Source organism: Mizuhopecten yessoensis, unplaced genomic scaffold, assembly GCF_002113885.1.
Source record: "Mizuhopecten yessoensis strain PY_sf001 unplaced genomic scaffold, ASM211388v2 scaffold3229, whole genome shotgun sequence".
In the NCBI taxonomy this organism is placed as follows: Eukaryota; Metazoa; Mollusca; class Bivalvia; order Pectinida; family Pectinidae; genus Mizuhopecten; species Mizuhopecten yessoensis.
This window is the reverse complement of record NW_018404940.1, coordinates 1,363,443-1,382,150: the sequence shown is the minus strand read 5'-3', so window position 1 is coordinate 1,382,150 and position 18,708 is coordinate 1,363,443. Positions and strand designations below refer to the sequence as shown.

General features: G+C 35.1%; 1 protein-coding gene across 2 annotated transcripts; it reads left to right on the top strand.

Annotated features, from left to right (window-relative positions):
* Positions 1 to 20: 20 nt before the first annotated feature.
* LOC110447151 (hsc70-interacting protein-like) lies at positions 21 to 18,198 on the top strand. 2 transcript variants are annotated; one of them, XM_021492636.1, is made up of 13 exons: positions 21 to 123; positions 370 to 485; positions 3,059 to 3,116; positions 4,495 to 4,582; positions 7,704 to 7,841; positions 8,815 to 8,899; positions 10,079 to 10,189; positions 10,907 to 11,009; positions 11,335 to 11,451; positions 13,226 to 13,427; positions 14,923 to 14,984; positions 15,502 to 15,660; positions 15,970 to 18,198. In XM_021492636.1, the coding sequence occupies exons 2-13, from the start codon at positions 370 to 372 to the stop codon at positions 15,970 to 15,972; spliced, it is 1,242 nt and encodes a 413-aa protein (XP_021348311.1). In that variant the 5' UTR covers positions 21 to 123; the 3' UTR covers positions 15,973 to 18,198. The 2 variants fall into 2 exon arrangements, with proteins under 2 accessions (XP_021348311.1, XP_021348310.1); XM_021492635.1 differs by having other exon boundaries at positions 365 to 485.
* The last annotated feature ends 510 nt before the right edge of the window (positions 18,199 to 18,708 follow it).

Here is an 18,708-nt window from a genome sequence, read left to right as displayed (position 1 = left end):
ATAAGGGGCATACATCGGTCTTTCTTCTTCCGCTTCTGTAGGGAACGAGGCTAGGCCCTTAATAGTTGCTGGAAAATTCGGACGGCGTCTCTCACGTGCGTTGCTGTAAAGTGAAAGCAGAAGGTGACTTTGTCATTACTCTGGTGACAGTATATTTGTCTCGTTAGGAGATGTCAGATTTCGCATGTTACTTGTTTAAAAGGGGAGCACTATACGTTTCAAATGATAAAACATGCTTGTATTTTTGTAAATTTATGCTGCACGTAGCCAAGGGGAGATAATATTTGGTTCTATAAATTAGGGTATATACACTCTTATGATTGACCACAATTGAAAATCATAATGTTTTGTGTACACTGTTTAGAAAAGATGAGTCTACCAGCCAAGGAGGTGCAACTCCTGCGGGCATTTGTACAGATGTGCAGGGCCAACGCTAGTGTTCTCTACAGCCCCGACCTCCAGTTTTTCAAGGAATGGCTAGAAAGGTATGTAACGTTCTTCTTCTTCCATTTACTGCGGCAGATCTCATAAATATGAGTGCAGTTGCCTCAATTGTAGGTGTCCTTGGAGGTGGACACATAACGTTATGTGTACATTCTGTAAAACAAAATCAATTAAGATACAACAACTCAGATTTAAATATAGTTTAACCAGAAACATATAAACCCAGTACCCTGGTGTCATCGGTTTTCGACGGTGTAACAGCAAAATCGCTTTTTACCAACCATGTGAAATAAATTTATTCCAAGCCTTACCAGTTAAGTCATTTACTATTATTGCCCTAATTTTATAAAAGATTGATTATAATATTTGATAATACATTGCTAGAAAATGTCAACAAACATGGAAAAGTCATTTTAAACTGTTTAAAACAGTTCCAAGATTTTTCAATGTTAACACTTTTTTGTTTTCATAGCAAGGAAAAGTTACTGCTCAGCCCTCTCCCTGGTACGATCATGACAGAAGAAATTGTCAACAATTGTTTTTCCTCTTTGTTGACTTTTTACCTAAAATAAGGGAAAATATATTTTATTTATGTCTCCGAATAAAAGGAAATGAACTTATTCAACAAGATGTCGGTACGGAAGCAAACTACATTCTGTGAATCGCGCACGCAATGATAAGCTGACATCTCTTGGCTTACATACATTTTTTTTCCGAACTGAGTCTCCGCCCACATTTGTCACATGATTTTGAAGGAGCTGTATGACAGCAAAGCAGACGAGAAGTCACAAACACTTTCAGGCTAATTTCATGGGTTTTTAAGGGTGTTAAACTTGGTGTAATTTTGGAATTATGCAAAACGGGGTTTAAACACTACGTTGTGCTAAAAATAGAAGTTACATCCTCAAAAATTAAACTCAAAGAAAGTGTTGATAAAACTCTGCATGATGTAATTCAGGAAGAATTCCATGTGACGATTACCCCTGGTAAACCACAGTATTTATGTTTGACATGTGCATTATCGGTCCAATCCATGGCCAAATCGATCGAGGCAAAATCGGAGGCGTGCAAGAAACTAAAAACTAGTGCAGAGCCTTGTAGATACCTTGCCAAGAAATTGAGGAGCCCAGTTCCAACTCCACGCCAAATTTAAAGGCCAGACTGACCTCGCCGACAAAAATAACTGTTGTGATCTGTCACAATTAAAAGCTTTATTTTTACACTATGAAACTCAAGTTTTTACAAAATTTAATGTTGACACAGCTTTTTACTTAGTTCCATTGCAAATAAATTCATCATCCAGAAGTAGGGGTGGCAACGTGAAAGTCATAGAGTGTACATGTACTACTATATTTCTGGATTTCCAGACCCCCTCTTTTTGTTAATTAGTCACTCCCATGACCTACAAAAAAGGCATTCACTCATTGTGGGAAATTCGAAACGATTGAAAACCTAAAACTCTATTTACGGAATTTAGCAGCTGTTGGTGATTACAAGAGCGAATTTGGATCAATAAATAATCCATTTATCGATATATATGAGTTATGTGTTGTGTCATAGTAGATTTTTGTTGTCAGCACCTCATAACTCTCCGATACCAAACGGTGTCGGAGAATTCCACGTTTTCATATAGCAGTGTGCTCTTGCCCAACGCCAGGCATTTATCTGTCAAAATGTCCAAGTCTGGTGTCAGGGCCAGAGGAAACTTGTGCTAGCTGTCACTAATTAATTACTGCACTGGGATTAAAATCACTACGTGTGACAATTAATTAGAAGCTCACCATGTACATGGCCCAATTTCCTTGTGGTATTAACAGTCTGTGATGTTAACTTTTTTCCTCACTAGTCATTTGGACTAGTGAACCCAGAATTTTGATAGCATGACTGAATTTGATAGTCCAGCATTAAGTGTAAATTGTGATCTAAATTTGAAAATTATTAGAAATCAAAACAAAACTCTCAATAACTATAGAAAAGGAGCACAGAACGTGATCGCCAATGATCTCTAATACAGTAATACTGTTGTTTCCATCGTGTTAGAGAATCTTTTTTGTCTGTTCACGGACAGGCTTAGCTGGTTTTGAACCTTTCCTCCAGCTTAGCAAAATCACCATAGCTGGTTTCACGTGGTTATAAACCAGAAGTAAAGTTTGGTAACTACGAAATTCCGGAACCCAGTTTCACTCATCGAAACGCTTCAATTTTGAACGCTATGACGAGTACCATATTTTACGATAGGATTAAAACTTGTGACAAGCTTTATTATGCAAAATGTATACAATTAATAACATTTCCATTATTTTGGAGGAAAATTGCCACTAGTCCAGTCGGACTAGTTGAATAATTTCAATACTAGTCCAGACTTAAATTTACTAGTCGTGGGCATCGGACTGTATTAATAACTGTAAAAACATAAAAAACATTCAATCAGTGTACCAAATCGATAAATTTGTCTCGGGCGATACTGATGTTACTATTTTTACAAATACTGTGTTGGGAGCGTTCTTCTATTGTATCCAATGTCTGGGGAAAATGTTGATACATCTACTAACTTGCGATCAATTGTCATATTTTAAAATGTAAATATATTTGGTATATTTATTTATCTTTTCAGTATGAATGCTGATATACCAGAGAAACCAGAAAGTCCCCCACAGCCAGAGAAATCTGAGGTATTGAATTTGAATGTCACCCTCCCCTTAAAAATGCTGGCGTATAGTGTTAGCTTTGTCCGTCCCATACTAATGCTTTATACCCACCGTGATTCATTGTCATGGCTCTACCACTTTCCTTTTTGTGTCGCGTTTTGCAACGCGAGTAGCTGCAGGAACCGTAGCTTCTAGGCCCGATCTTATGGTCCGATAACAATTAAAAATAATAATAATAAAAAGATTGGTCCTAGAAGCTAAGGTTCCCGCAGCTACAACGTGAGGTGACATAAATGTAATTCTTTGTTGGTGTCATCGTTGTTGGTTGCGTTGTCCGAAACAAGGTTTCCATGCAATAGCTTGAGTTCCCTTGGATTTATTTAACTCAGACTTCACACAGTGCTTCCTTACCAATATTGCTTACTTGGGATGGCTTTTCAGGTCCGAAAGTCAAGGTCACCATTACTATAGATATAAAATCTGTTTCCGTGCAATACATTGAGTTTCTTTAGGTCGATCAAGCTCAGACTTCATGCAGTGCTTTCCTACCAATAGTGCTCACTTGGGATTGCTTTTTAGGTCCAAAGGTCAAGGTCACCCTTACTATAAATAGAAAATATGTTTCCGTACGTTAACTTGAGTTTCTTTTGGTTGATTGTATTCGCACTTCATACAGTGCTTTCTTACCAATAGTGCTTGCTTGGGATTGCTTTTCATGGCCAAAGGTCAATGTCGCCATTACTATAAATAGTAATACTATAAATTGGGCTGATAAACCTCAAAACTTCACACTGGCTGCAGGCTACACATCCACTCCTGTGGAATTCTTGTTTAACACATTTTTATTAAAGTTTAAACAAGGGCAAAGTATAAGAATACATAGATAAGTTCATATCTTAAAGCCTAAAGGTTAACATTAAGGTCACTGTTGCTATTTATAGGTCAACCATTGCTTTATTGTAAATAGATGCATTGTTATCAGCTTACTGACCTCAGGGGCAAGTGTGATTCATATCTTACAGACATTTTCTAATTTGTAAGTTAAGTTACTTTTAAAGGTTATACAGAAATTGGTAAAAGAGGTCAGCATGGTGAACTATGTTTCTGATTGAGAGTGTTACTGTTTTTTGGATCCTGCAGATTAGTGAAAACATTTTTGAATGAGGGGTGCATACTTACCAACTCTGTATTTTGAAATAAGACTCCTGATTTTGGACCTTGAAACTGAGCATTTTCAACCAATTAATTTGTTAAACTATTCCTATATTCTAAGATCAGATTATTTCATCTGAAAGAACAACTCAAAAAATGGCCTTCTAAAGTATTCTTTTTTCCCTGGAGTGTATAAACACACAGTTCATTTATAATATGAAAACAATTTGAAGTCATTGGTGCTTTTCAGTCCCCAGAGCCTGAAGAGATTCCGACAACCACACCAGAGCCTGCCCCGAAACCTGAGGAAGAAGCCGAGAGTGAGGAGAGTGACTTGGGTAGGTATAAAACCACAAGAGGGTAAAACAATTGAAGAACAATTGTTGAACAAACTTGTGATATAGGTGCAAATGTTGTATGTATCGAGAGGAATCCTGGTTTACAATGTAAAACATTTTATTTATATTTATGTTGAAATGATTAAAACACCATAATTAAGCGTTTCATTTGTCGATGAATTTGACCAAGTGAATATTGCCTGTGTGTATGAACTTGTGATTGATTTCACAATATAAAGTTGTTATTAGTATACAGCATCAGTAGAAAGTTTTAAGTATATTTCAGTATTCAAGTAAGTAATATTGACAGGTAAGTGACAATCAATATGTATACTTAAACAGGCTCCAGTACATCTATTACCCAAGGGTATGATATCACCAATTTATACGTAGACTTGAACAGGCTCCAATATATTTATTGCCCAAGTTATCACAACTTAATAGGTAAACTTAAACAAGCTCCAGTTTATATATTGCCCAAGAGAATTATATCACCAGTTAATACATAGACCTAAATAGACTCCAGTATATCTATTGCCTAAGTGTATGATATCACCAATTCATACATAGACTTAAACAGACTCCAGTATATTTATTGCCTAAGTGTATGACATCACCAATTTATAAATAAACTTAAACAGACTCCAGTATATCTATTGCCTAAGTGTATGATATCACCAATTTATACCTAGACTTAAACATACTCCAGTATATGTATTTCCCAAGGGTATGATATCACCAGTTAATACATAGACTTAAACAGGCTCCAGTATATCTATTTCCCAAGGGTATGATATAACCAGTTAATACATAGACTTAAACGGGCTCCTGTACATCTATTTCCCAAGGGTATGATATCACCAGTTAATACATAGACTTAAACAGACTCCTGTATATCTATTTCCCAAGGGTATGATTTAACCAGTTAATACATAGACTTAAACGGGCTCCAGTATATCTATTTCCCAAGGGTATGATATCACCAGTTTATACATAGAATTGGAGACCCATTTCACTCCTGAATGTCTCTTACAAAATTCTATCTACATGCTTGGCAAATAGAATGAAAAAAAATCTTGCTATTAAAGCTGATTCATGAAAATCAGAAGGGGTTCCTATCTGGTACTTCACCGTAGATATATAGGGGAAAATACCCGACTACTTTATGAGATCTTGTATTATACTGAAAAAAATCACACACCAGGAATTCTTTTACTGATCGATTTCAAGAAGGCATTCGATTCGGTGTCCTGGCAATTTATGTATAATGTTCTAGAGTTTTTAGCTCACCTGCCCGAAGGGCAAGTGAGCTTATGTCATGGTGCGGCGTCCGTCATCTGTCCATCTGTCCTCATCCGTCAACTTTTCCTTCAAACAACTTCTTCTGAAGAATGGACAGGCCTAGAGTCATGATATTGGCTGAAAGCTTTGTTGGTAGGAGCCCTACAAAGATTGAGAACGAAAATGACCTTGACCTACTTTCAAGGTCACAGGGGTCAAATATGTCAAAATCTTCAAATGACTTCTTCTGAAGAACTTAAAAGTATATAATCTTCATATTTGGCTGATGGCTTCCTGGGATGGAGCTTAACAAAATTTGAGAATGAAAATAACCTTGACTTACTTTCAAGGTCACAGGGTCAAATGTGTCAAACACTTCAAAGGACTTTTTCTGAAGAACTGAAAGGTATAGAATCTTTATATTTGGCTGGTGGCTTCCTGGGAAAGAGCCAATCAAAGTTTGAGAATGAAAATTAGTTTGACCGATGTTCAAGGTCACAGGGATCATATATGTCAAAAGCTTCAAATGACTTCTTCTGAAGAATTGAAAGGTATAGAATCTTTATATTTGACCGATGACTTCCTGGGATTGAGCCTGACAAAGTTTGAGGATAAAAATGACCTTGACCTTCTTTCAAGGTCACTGGGGTCAAATGTGTCAGAGACTTCAAACGACTTCTTCTGAAGAACTGAAAGACATAGAATCTTTATATTTGGCTTGTAGGTTCCTAGGAAAGAGCCCAACAAAGTTTGAGAATGAAAATGACCTTTAACTACTTTTAAGGTCACATGAAGCAGATATGTCAAACACTTCACAACTTTATCTGAAAAACTGGAAGTTATAGAACCTTAATATTTGGCTGGTGACTTCCTGGGATAGAGCTCACTAAAGTGTGCAAATTAAAATGACCTCAACCTACTTAAGAAGTCACAGAGGTCAACAACATTTTAATGGATTTGTTCTTAAGAACTAAAAGGAATGGATTCATAAGATTTGGCTGTTAGCTTTTTGGAATAGAGCTAACCAATTTGAGAAAGAAAATGACATTGACCTCCTTACAAGGTCACAGGGAAAAATATGTCAAGCAACTTCTGAAGAAGAATAACAAAGCATAGAATCTTATAATAATATTTTGCTGGTAGTTTCAACAGATGGATCCAACAAAGTTTGCGAGGGAAATATTTTTAGTGCAATATAATATTTAATGAGACTATTTTGCTATGACTGCTTAAATATTCAGGTGAGCGATACAGGCTCTCTTGGGCCTCTTGTTTAAGTTTGGTCCTGAATATATTAAATGGATAAGCGTTTTGTATAACGACGCTAAATTATGTGTACTCCATAAAGGGAAACAAAATAGTTTTCTCACTTACCGGTAATGATACCATAGCTTATTTACCAAGTCTTGTGTATTTATCAATATATGCACCTATAACTTGTACCTAATTTGATTGCTGCCCAAGATGTGTATTAACCAATTTCGAATAATTCATTCCAACTCCAGACCGCAATTTTACAGTCACAAATATACAGGTACTACTTGTGTAATGCACATCTCGGATGGGAAGTCAAAAATTCTCCTGAAATATCCATAGTACGAGAGCAAGAATGTATGGAAGGTGTTTTGTGCTGTCTTTTTTTTTTTTTAAACATGTAAAAAACAAATAAAGATGTTAGAGAAAAGATTATTTTTTTAATTCAATTCCAGACAAAAAATAACTTTAAAGTCCACAAATTGATTGTGAAACTAGATTGCCATTTTCCTGGTTCTGTATAAAACCTTTACAGAGACTTTCCTTGACCCTTGATTAAACCATGGTAGATATCCTCTATTTATAGAACTGGACTTGCAGGACGTAGTAGAGGACGATGACGAGGACATGCCAGAGTACGGAGACGAGACCATTGAGGTTACTGAGGAGATGATGGATGATGCCAATGACAAAAGGTCGGAAGCCATGGCTGCCATGTCTGATGGTAAGAAATAGTTTTATTTTTATGTTGTTATCAGGTTGTGATAAAAATCTGCACACAGTATATATTTTGCAGAAAGCCCATGGGAGGGGGTTGGGGGCAATACAAAATTTCTAACTCAGCTTATATGGATTTCTAAAAATCAATAAAATATCCATGTGTCTTCTTTTGATAAATATACCAATCAGAATGTGAGACTGGCTGAGCTGAGAGATATAAGAATATACTTGCTCCTTGCATTACTAAGTGGTTGGATGCATGTCCTTTCTATGACCCGTGGCCTGCAAAATTAAACAGAGGAGAGATCTTGTGGCAAGACCATCTAGTCCTAAACCCCACCCCCATATGGCCCTGTGAATTAATGTTTATGTTGATAGGGAACCTAGGGACCATACACATACATATGTATAGTGCCTTCTATAGTACATCTTCTCTGATAGATGTTATTATAATGAGATGCAGGCAGATCCCGTATATGCTGTGGAAACCTGTCTAATATTTTATATGAAACTTGAAGAAAAAAAGGAAGGGTAGATGAGGAAAAGTTTTAATTAGTTTTAGATTCTACCAAGGTTATAGAAAGACAACTGATTTTACTCATCCTTCCTTGGAAATGCCCTTAAAACTGCACAGTCAGCACAAAGTTACAGGTATATGTAGATCTAGCTGGACCACACGCATACAGTAGTTTATATTTTCATTGTCATATTTCAAATTATACAAAAATACCTGAACAAAGTTGCATTTCAAGGTTGTGAGCTCAAGGCTAAGGTCAAGTGTTGTATGACAGAAAATGTTGTCATTGTGCTGTCATCATCTTTAATCATCAGATTCCGATGCAAGTTCGCACAAGTGGTCAGTTATCAAAAATAAAATTCACAAAATTAGGAATGAGTTACCATATTTCCAGGTACTAATCCGAAGGTCAAGGTCACTATAAAAAAATGTATTCCCAATATGTTGCTTTACTTAACAGGTAAACTAGAAGAAGCTGTTAATATCTTTACCGAAGCTATCAAGTCCAACCCAATGTCTGCCCTACTTTATGCCAAGAGGGCCAGGTAAGTCGGTCACTAGTCTACCTTGCTACTTTCAATAATCAGATTTGTTTAATGACTTACAAATGCATCACTAGCTGTATCTCTTTGGAGCTGCGTTTGTTTCTCCGATAGTTGAACATGTGCGTGTACATATTGTAAATTATTGAATCAGTTCATATTCTTTTACAAGTACAATTTTACTGGAGTTTGATCATTTTTTTATTACATAATTTCAAAAGCTGTGATCATCTCCAGACTAGACTGCTAGGAAACCTTTGCCCATCTTTAGATCACTAAGTTTTGAAAACTGTGTTCATCTTTAGGTTACGCTTGAGTGAAACAGGTGGTCCCTTTAAATCACACTTCAAAATAGATTTTGGGTTTATCAACATGTTTCAGCTGTTATCCTAAATTTGTCTACATAGCAGTTCAATCGTTTCAATCACATATAATACAGAAGATGTTCCTAGGCATTGAGAATCCATTAAAGAATATAACAGTTGTGAAAGTTATCATTTTTGTCTCGCACAGTGATAAAATGATATAATAGTTGTGACAGTTATTTTTTTTGGCCCACACAGTGATGATAAGATATAATATTTGTGAAAGTTATCATTTTTGGCCCACAGTGATATTATAATATAATAGTTGTGACAATTATCATTTTTGGCTAACACAGTGATATTATAATATAATAATTGTGACAGTTATCATTTTTGGCTAACACAGTGATATTATAATATAATAGTTGTGACAGTTATCATTTTTGGCTAACACAGTGATATTATAATATAATAGTTGTGACAGTTATCATTTTTGGCTAACACAGTGATATTATAATATAATAGTTGTGACAGTTATCATTTTTGGCTAACACAGTGATATTATAATATAATAGTTGTGACAGTTATCATTTTTGGCTAACACAGTGATATTATAATATAATAGTTGTGACAGTTATCATTTTTGGCTAACACAGTGATATTATAATATAATAGTTGTGACAGTTATCATTTTTGGCTAACACAGTGATATTATAATATAATAGTTGTGACAGTTATCATTTTTGGCTAACACAGTGATATTATAATATAATAATTGTGACAGTTATCATTTTTGACTAACACAGTGATGATATAATAGTTGTGAACGTTATCATTTTTGGCTGACACATTGTTGATTCCTTTCTAATATTTTCAGTATTTACATCAAAATGAAGAAGCCAAAGAAAGCCATCCACGACTGTACTAAAGCCATATCTCTCAATCCTGACTCTGCCCAGCCCTACAAATGGAGAGGCAATGCCTACAAGTATGTATTATGTAAAACATGGGTATTTTGGTTATGGAAATATTTTGATGATGTCTTAAGAAATTGTCGAAATTTTTCACATTTATATACGATCTTACATGAGTTTCCATTTCATATGAGATTTATGAAACGAGTTTAAGAATTTTTCAATTTAGACGAGTTTCATAAATTTCATATGAAATGAAAACGAGTGTAAGATTCTTTTTATCACATAATCAATATTTGTGGCATTTATTCATGTAAAACGACAATTTGTATGCAACCTTAAAATGTAACAATTCGCCATTTTGACTCTAGTGCGTAAGTCTGTGACATCATGTACTTGTCCTAGAGTGACGTCACAATTGAAACTTACAACCAATCACAGGGCTGATAGGTCATATTACATGGGTTAATACATAAGAAAACATGACATGGGTATATTCACTGGATAACAACGTGCACTATGTGATAAAATAATGTTCCTTGTGTATAAAATTTTGCCATCACAATTCCTTGTTCTCATATTAATAGATTTCCAAATCTTTTTCAAAGTAATCCTTTATTTATGTTCGCTTGTTAGGACCTAAACTTGTATGCAATTTTGTGAATTGATTTCCCTATTAAAAGATCAACTAAATTTGATACATAACTATGTAAAGGGTTGCATGTTTTTATATGAATATTGACATTTTTTTTTCATCTTTTGTTTTTTTATGCGATACTGATTGTTGACAGGATGCTGGGGAAGTACGAAGACGCCTACCACGATCTCACTATGGCCTGTAAACTGGACTTTGATGACCTTGCCGATGAACTATTGCATGCTGTTAAACCCAATGTTAGTAAAACTGATATCTAAATATATCCAAAATATTTAAAGTTCTTGATCATTTTGTCATACAGAACTTTACATTTATGTATAGTTTTAAGAGCTTGTTGTTCGAAGACTGCCTCTTATTAATGATGGGACTTGTATCGTTAATAAAAATAGAGGTTGTAATGCCATCTTTTATACTGATGGGGTTAGTGTTGATTGTGCCTTGTTATTTTGTTGAGGAATGACTACTTCCTGAATTTGAAATATTGGTGAGAAATACAAGACAAGTAAAAACAATATTGAATTTTCAATATTTATTAAGAATTCAGATTTTTTTCTTTTTCAGGCAATGAAAATTATGGAACACAAAAGAAAGTATGAGAGAAAGAGAGAAGAAAGAGAAATCAAAGCTCGCAAGGAAAGACTACGCAAGGCAAAGGAAGAATATGAAAGACAAAAACAGGTATTATGTCCTTCTATAGTGTGTTTCTCTTTACACAAACTATCAATTTTTCTCGTCACAAGTTTTCCTATACACGATCCATAATACTTTCTCAGCAAATTTACCTTTACGCAAATTATCACATCTTCTGTATCACACCTTTCTCATCACGAGATATTCTTTATCACAAGTTTCTCTATACACAAAATATTGCATCTGTCTTTACACGAGTTTCTTTATGCGAAAAATCATCACATTTTTTTCATTATATGTTTCCCTTTATGCAAACTGTATTGATATTTCTTTGCAAGAGTTTCATTTTATGTAAAATATTGCATCTTTCCAGACATGGAAAGATGCATTATTTTTCATTTTTAGCTCACCTGCTCGAAGGGCTAGTGAGCTTATGCCATGGTGCAGCGTCTGTCAACTTTTCCTTTAAACAACTTCTTCTGAAGAATGGACTGGCCTACAGTCATGATATTTGGGTCATAGCTTTGTTGGTAAGAGCCCAAGAAAGTTCGAGAACGAAAATGACCTTGAGCTACTTTCAAGGTCACAGGGTTCAAAAGTATCAAATACTTAAAACAATTACTTCTGATGAACTGAAAGGTATAAAATCTTAATATGTGGCTGGTGGCTTCGTTGGTAAGAGCCATTCAAAGTTTGAGAACGAAAATGACCTTGACCTATTATCAAGGTCACAGGTCAAATATGAAGGTCACAGTGGTCAAATGTGTCAAATACCTAAAACAACTTCTTTTGAAGAACTGAAAGGTATACTATAGAATCTTACTATGTGGGTGGTAGCTTCGTTAGGAAGAGCCCAACAAAGTTTGAGAACGAAAATCACCTTGACCTACTATCAAGGTCTCAGGGGTCAAATATGTCAAACACTTCAAATGACTTCTTCTGAATAATCTAAATGCATAGAATTAAAATTTGTCCGGTAACTGTCACAGATGTAGCCCCAAAACGTTTGCTATTGAAAATTACCTCAAACTATAACTACTTTCAAAAAGGTCACAGGGGTCAAATAAAGCAAAAACTGCAAACAGCTTCTTTTGATGGAGTCCTGATATTTAAGAAGTAGTTTCCTTAGATGGAAACCAACAAAGTTAGCGAATGAAAATGACCTTTACCTACTTTATCCTATAGATTTATCTTAATCTAATTTGATATAGAGTACCCTTGGCCCAACATGATTCAATGTTGTAGAAACCATGCCCCATCCCAATGGGGACAGGAGATTGGGATCTAATAAGGTAATGGTGTTACTGAGAAACAGAGCCAATATTTGGAATGCTTATAGTACGTACAGTATAGTATTTATTTAATATTTTGCTATGACTGCTTAAATATCCAGGTGAGCGATACAGACCCCTGGGCCTCTTGTTTTACTCTACAAGAAGTACAGCTGTATCATAATTTTTTCTGCATGAATTTCCCTTCTACACAAGGTTTCCCATCTTTTGAGTTACATCCTATGAATATTTGGAATAAAGATAATCTTAATTAATTAATGGGAATTTGTTTTGATATTTAAATAGAGTTATACATCCATGATTGTCACTTTTGAATGGACTGAACAAGTTAAGTCTGATGCATTCTGTCAGTGTTAAATGTTTCTAAGAAAAAAAAGAGACAATATAAATGTGAATGGTTGTTATGTATCTTGATTAGAATGATGAATGAGAGTGGAATTTTAAGCTTGAATCATTCAAAGATCACAAACCTATTATTTCAAGTATGACATCTTTGTGGCTGTTTTTTAGTCTGATATTTTACCTCCTAGCAAAGCTCCGGATCTAATACTGGTTCTGCTGGAGGTTTCCCCGGTGGATTTCCTGGTTTCCCTGGAGCAGGAGGTGCAGGAGGATTCCCTGGGGCAGGTGCTGGTGGATTTCCTGGGGCAGGGGGTTTCCCAGGAGCCGGACAGTTTCCTGGCCCAGGAGCTGGAGGAGCGGGTGGATTTCCCGGAGGATTCCCCGGGGCTGGTATGTTTATAGTCACTACAGATGTCTGTCAGGTAGATGAACAGTAATACAGAGTGAAATTTTTGTTGCTTGTGACATAGTAATACATATATAGGATATTTTAATTTAATTTGTATTTAAATGGTTTGATCTTCAAAAATTCTTGCAGGGGTCAAAACTGGGTTTTTTTGCCACTTAGATAGTTTTTAAAGTTATGAAAAATTTCAATCACTAAATCAGAAACTCTCTTATAAGGACTTCTGGCATTATGCATCATTTTTGGCCATCAAAATGGCAAATTTTCAACCGTATATTGTGCAACAGACGATATTCAGGCATTTTGTTTCGAAATTGTGGGTTTATGTCTCCTATGTAATGCCATCTCCTTAACTAGTCGTCGAATGAATTTGCAATTTCATATTTATGTACTTCATTTATTCCAGATTACGAATATAACCTTTAGTTCTAAATACCCAATGACGTCATAAATGACCCTTAACGCCCTAGTCCTTTAACTCATTCACCACTGAAATTTCATAATGAACTATTCCAACCTTTGAATTGGAAGAGTTCAAATGTGTCTTCAGGGGTGAATGGGTTAATGTTATTTTCATCAAATATAACATGAGTGAACAACTGAACAAATAAATCTGAAAATAGATACTCTTCGTGAAAGACAAACCGTCAGTGATACATAAAGACTTTACACTTAGTTTTTGAACAACATCTTCATGAATATCAATATTAAACTTCACGGAAAGGCAAGCAAATCTACTTTTAAAGAAGAAAATATAAAATGTGGAAATATTGGCTTTGTGACTTTTCAAACTGATTGCAGTATAGATTTTTTTGTTTTGGCAAGGGGTCTGATATCTTGGTCCATCATGATATTCTGAAATCTTGGTCCATCATGATATTCTGAAATCTTGGTCCATCATGATATTCTTTACATGTTCAGGTTTGGATATTTTCACAGTAATTTTCTCAACATACAAAAACATGTTTATTTCCACACTGCAATAAGTTTCCACTTTTATAGTACTTTGCAAGAGAGCTGCATATGCATACTCCTAAAACTATCACACATTCTGCCAATAGGTATGTGTACAGGTTAACCCTGGCTTCAATGTACTGTGTTGTTCATATGTGAGAGGCAGTAATTTCACACAGACCCTGAAAAAGCATTAGTTACAAGGCTGACCGTCTCTAAAAATGTCTCACGTTTACATATATAGGTCAGTAGTTGGGTAATGGTTAGTTTTTAAACACTATTCAATCGAAATGTAATTTGTAGAAATTATATGGGTTTGTCTGGAATCAAATGAGGTAGGTCGGAGGCACCTATGGAATTGCCTTATTGTTAGTGGGTTAAAAACCAAATCTGCCCACCATTTTAAATCACTTAAAATTTGATGGGTGGTAGGGTTTGTGAACAAGTACCTCCCACCCTTCCCACACACTTGTTTCTGCAGCAACTACATGTATAATGATATCTTTGTGTATTTGTATTAAATAGGTGCTGGTGGTCCAGATCTTTCTAGCATACTCAATGATCCTGAAATCGTACAAGCTTTCTCAGTAAGTACCTATGTGTTGTAGATACATTTATGGATTTCAACAGTCTCACAAATCTAGAAATCACACGAGCTTTCTCAGTGAGGTTTGACAAAGTGTAGCGTGTATGTTATTGTGAGTGCAAATTGATTTTATGTGAATCATGGAAGTGCAGATCTGTAAAAAGCCTTTTGGTGTTTTGTAAATATACTCATGGATTTTGAAGATGAGATGTTGCTCAAACCATAATCCATGATTTCAAATTTCACCATTTCAATAGAACAAACAATGAAAATTTTATCCTAAAAAATCAATTGTGTATAACATTATGCGCACCTTATTTTCAAAATGATCAGCTCTGAAGTTCGAAAGTATGAATTTCCTCTTTGTATGTAAAAATAATTTTACAAAATTTTAGTTAAAATTATTTTTATAGGAAACAAAGGCTGGTGAATCTATCAGCAATAAAATTATGAACTTTGATCTTATATTTGGCATATTATGGGATGTCTATATCTGGAGATTGTTTTCGTGGTTACAGGACCCTGAGGTGGCAGCAGCATTCCAGGACATTAGTCAGCACCCAGAGAACCTAATCAAGTATCAGAACAACCCAAAGGTCCAGGCCCTCATCAACAAGATGAGCTCCAAGTTTGGTGGACCCAGAGGACAAGCAGGAGGACCGGGGGCGCCACCGATGGTTAGTCGGAGCAATATTTTATTAGATTATGTAGAGAAACTGACCAACCAGTCTTGACCTTCAAATGTTTTCAATGATCAGATCATTATAAACAGTTATTAAATATTCCATAAAATCAATTTGAAAGTGATTAAATTGAGAAAAAGATAGCAAAGTTTTGGGGAAAACATTGAAATTAAGGTATTTTATGTGCAAAAAGTCCTTTGATCAAACCTTGTGAAAGCCAAGAAAAAAGTGCCTTTGTTCCAGGGAAACATTGTTTGTGCTATCACTTTGACTAATGTGGTGTATCTTTGTGTTGTGTTTCAGTGAGGTGCGATTTCACAAGGTAGTGACTAAAAGTGACATTTTTGGATGTTCCGGAACTATGGACAGGCTTGGTGTCACAGACGTTTGGTATTATGTCGTCCAGAGTGGACATGTTTACATGAATTATGCATAGATGATTTAACATATGCACAAGAAGTGGAAACTGAAAGTGTTTCATACAGTGTTCCATATAATAAGGATGCATAAGTACCATGTTCACTTTCATTTCCAAGTTGTAATGTTTTGAATGTAAAAAGTTCAATACTTTCTCTCTGTAGATATTTTATTCTTGGGGGGACATGATAACAGCATATTTCCACAGATCATTATTAAGCAGAACTGTAGTGCATCATACCTATTTCATCAGTATTCCGTCTTCAAAATTCAAGGGTTCCGCTCTAAATACACTTAACAAACAACACCCTTGTAATATGTCATTACAAAATAAAAGGTTCTAAAAGAGAATGTCTGCACTGATTGAACTAATAAGGTTATATTCATAGGTAAATTCACCACTTTACAGAAGTTTAACATTTGCCGTCCTGGTGAAATTGAAGGGCAAACTGCGCTGGACATCTGTTAGTGCGACAACATTCCGTCGTTGCTGTGGTCCCATTTAGTTCATATGTTTATGACCTGGTTTCCACACTATGATCTTTAGCCAAGATTTTAGCAGAGTTCTCTTGCTCTTTGGGAATGCATTTTTGTTTAGTTAACTGAGGAAATACATCTATCACCTCAAAGCTATTTTATGGTTGGGTTAAACAAGAGAAGTAAAACGTTTATACAAACTTACAGTATTCATTTCTTTATAGCACAGGTAAATAGTTTTAGGATCATTTTGGCAACTTGGTGCTCCTAACAAGAGAAGAGTACATTTTATGTACAGCTAAAATAGAAGAAACAATATCACGGGAGAAATGGCTACTTGTATATTCTGTTCTTTTTTTGTTTCATAATTCTCATTAATGAATTCATACTTCAGCTTCAGATTTTGTTGTCATCTTGTTCTCGTGGCATAGCAGTTATTGTGTAACTGGGTTGGTCACAGTTATTGGAGGTAAAAGATGAAAACTGTAAAGCAGCATTTATTTTGTCTTTCACTTGAGACTTTTATTTTATTTAGTAATCCGTCTAGGGAATGTGCTCTGTTGTGTCATATGTAAAGGTATGTGAAGTTTTTGTCTACTGAAAAGTACTCAAATTAGAATTGAGGCATTTATTTTATCACTACTGTATCATGTATATACATTGTATCTATAACCTGAATTGTATTGATTTGTTTCTGATTTGTATCGGTTACCAATATTTTATTTTGTCCAATAGCATCAGTAGGATATAGCATCAGTAGGATAGTCATTTCATGTCTGGTTTATATGATTCAGACAATTTATCTCAGTTATGAGGTGCACAAATTAGGTGTTTATTCAACGATTCGAAAGAATAACAAGTGTACTAAAATTTCTGTTCAGGCAGAAATACATGTTATAAAGTAAAATGTAAGTCATATAGGTACAGACCTGGGATTTATTCTTGCTAAAATAAAAAATAATTTTAGTGTATCAATATCACCAAATTTGTCACTGTGTATGCTAGCAGACTTGTGAATTTTGTTAGTTTTGTACAAAAAGAGGACACATCAGTTTGGTCTACTGGTCATCAAGTAGTGGGTAACGGTACTGGATTGGTGTTTGAAACTCCAGGAGATATTGGTTGACATGAGGTATTATATCATTAATTGAAATATTGATATTAAAGATATGAGTGCTTGCTGCCATCATTTAGGATGTCAAGATTTAGCCAAAACAAGGTTATTTAGAATTGTTTTAACTACGTGTATGTAATTGATGACAATTCACTAATTTTTGTAATACATGCATGTCTCACTTTCTCATCTAAAATAAGAACTAAGAACTGTTTGGGATATGTTTCATCCTAATTTTCCGGTCTTTATTTACAACTTCCGGGTACTTTATAAACATCCATAGACAATAACATCCCTCTCAAGGTATAACAAGTTTTCAGTTTTTCTCAATAATTATCCCTCCTTCTGATACATTGTGTATTTCTGTCCCAGACACTGTCCAGTATATTAACTGACTGCTTTAGAAGTTACCTAGTAACACTCTTCTCCCTTCCTGTAGATGATGTAATTTCATTTTTTATTTGTGTGCCATTTTACACACTTGATAATTATTTCTTTTTTTAAGTATTGAATTATGAAAATTAAATCATTTTAAAAGGGTGTTGGATTTTTCTTAGTTTTGTACATGTGTCAGACATTTTAAGAAAGAGTTGATAATTAATAAAAATGTGGGCCTATTTCAGCCCTTCTTGAACGCCCATCAACACAATAGAGTTACACAGGGCCGGAATATATATATCTTATGGTCCATTTTAGACAATGTCATGCAGACCAACACAGTATATAGTAATCAGCAATCCATCATACAGGGTCACACGTGAGTTTTAACAACCCATCAACGCAATAAGATAATACAGGGTCACACGTGAGTTTTAACAACCCATCAACACAATAAGATAATACAGGGTCACACGTTAGTTTTAACAACCCATCAACACAGTAAGATAATACAGGGTCACATGTGAGTTTTAACAACCCATCAACACAGTAAGATAATACAGGGTCACACGTTAGTTTTAACAACCCATCGATGCAATAAGATACTACAGGGTCACACGTGAGTTTTAACAACCCATTAACACGTGAGTTTTAAC

Coding starts and splice junctions, on each gene's coding strand:
- LOC110447151 (XM_021492636.1), top strand. CDS start 370: ATGAGTCTACCAGCCAAGGAGGTGCAACTCCTGCGGGCATTTGTACAG. Junction 11,452..13,225: donor AATATGAAAGACAAAAACAG/GTATTATGTCCT, acceptor TTTACCTCCTAG/CAAAGCTCCGGATCTAATAC. Junction 14,985..15,501: donor AAATCGTACAAGCTTTCTCA/GTAAGTACCTAT, acceptor TCGTGGTTACAG/GACCCTGAGGTGGCAGCAGC.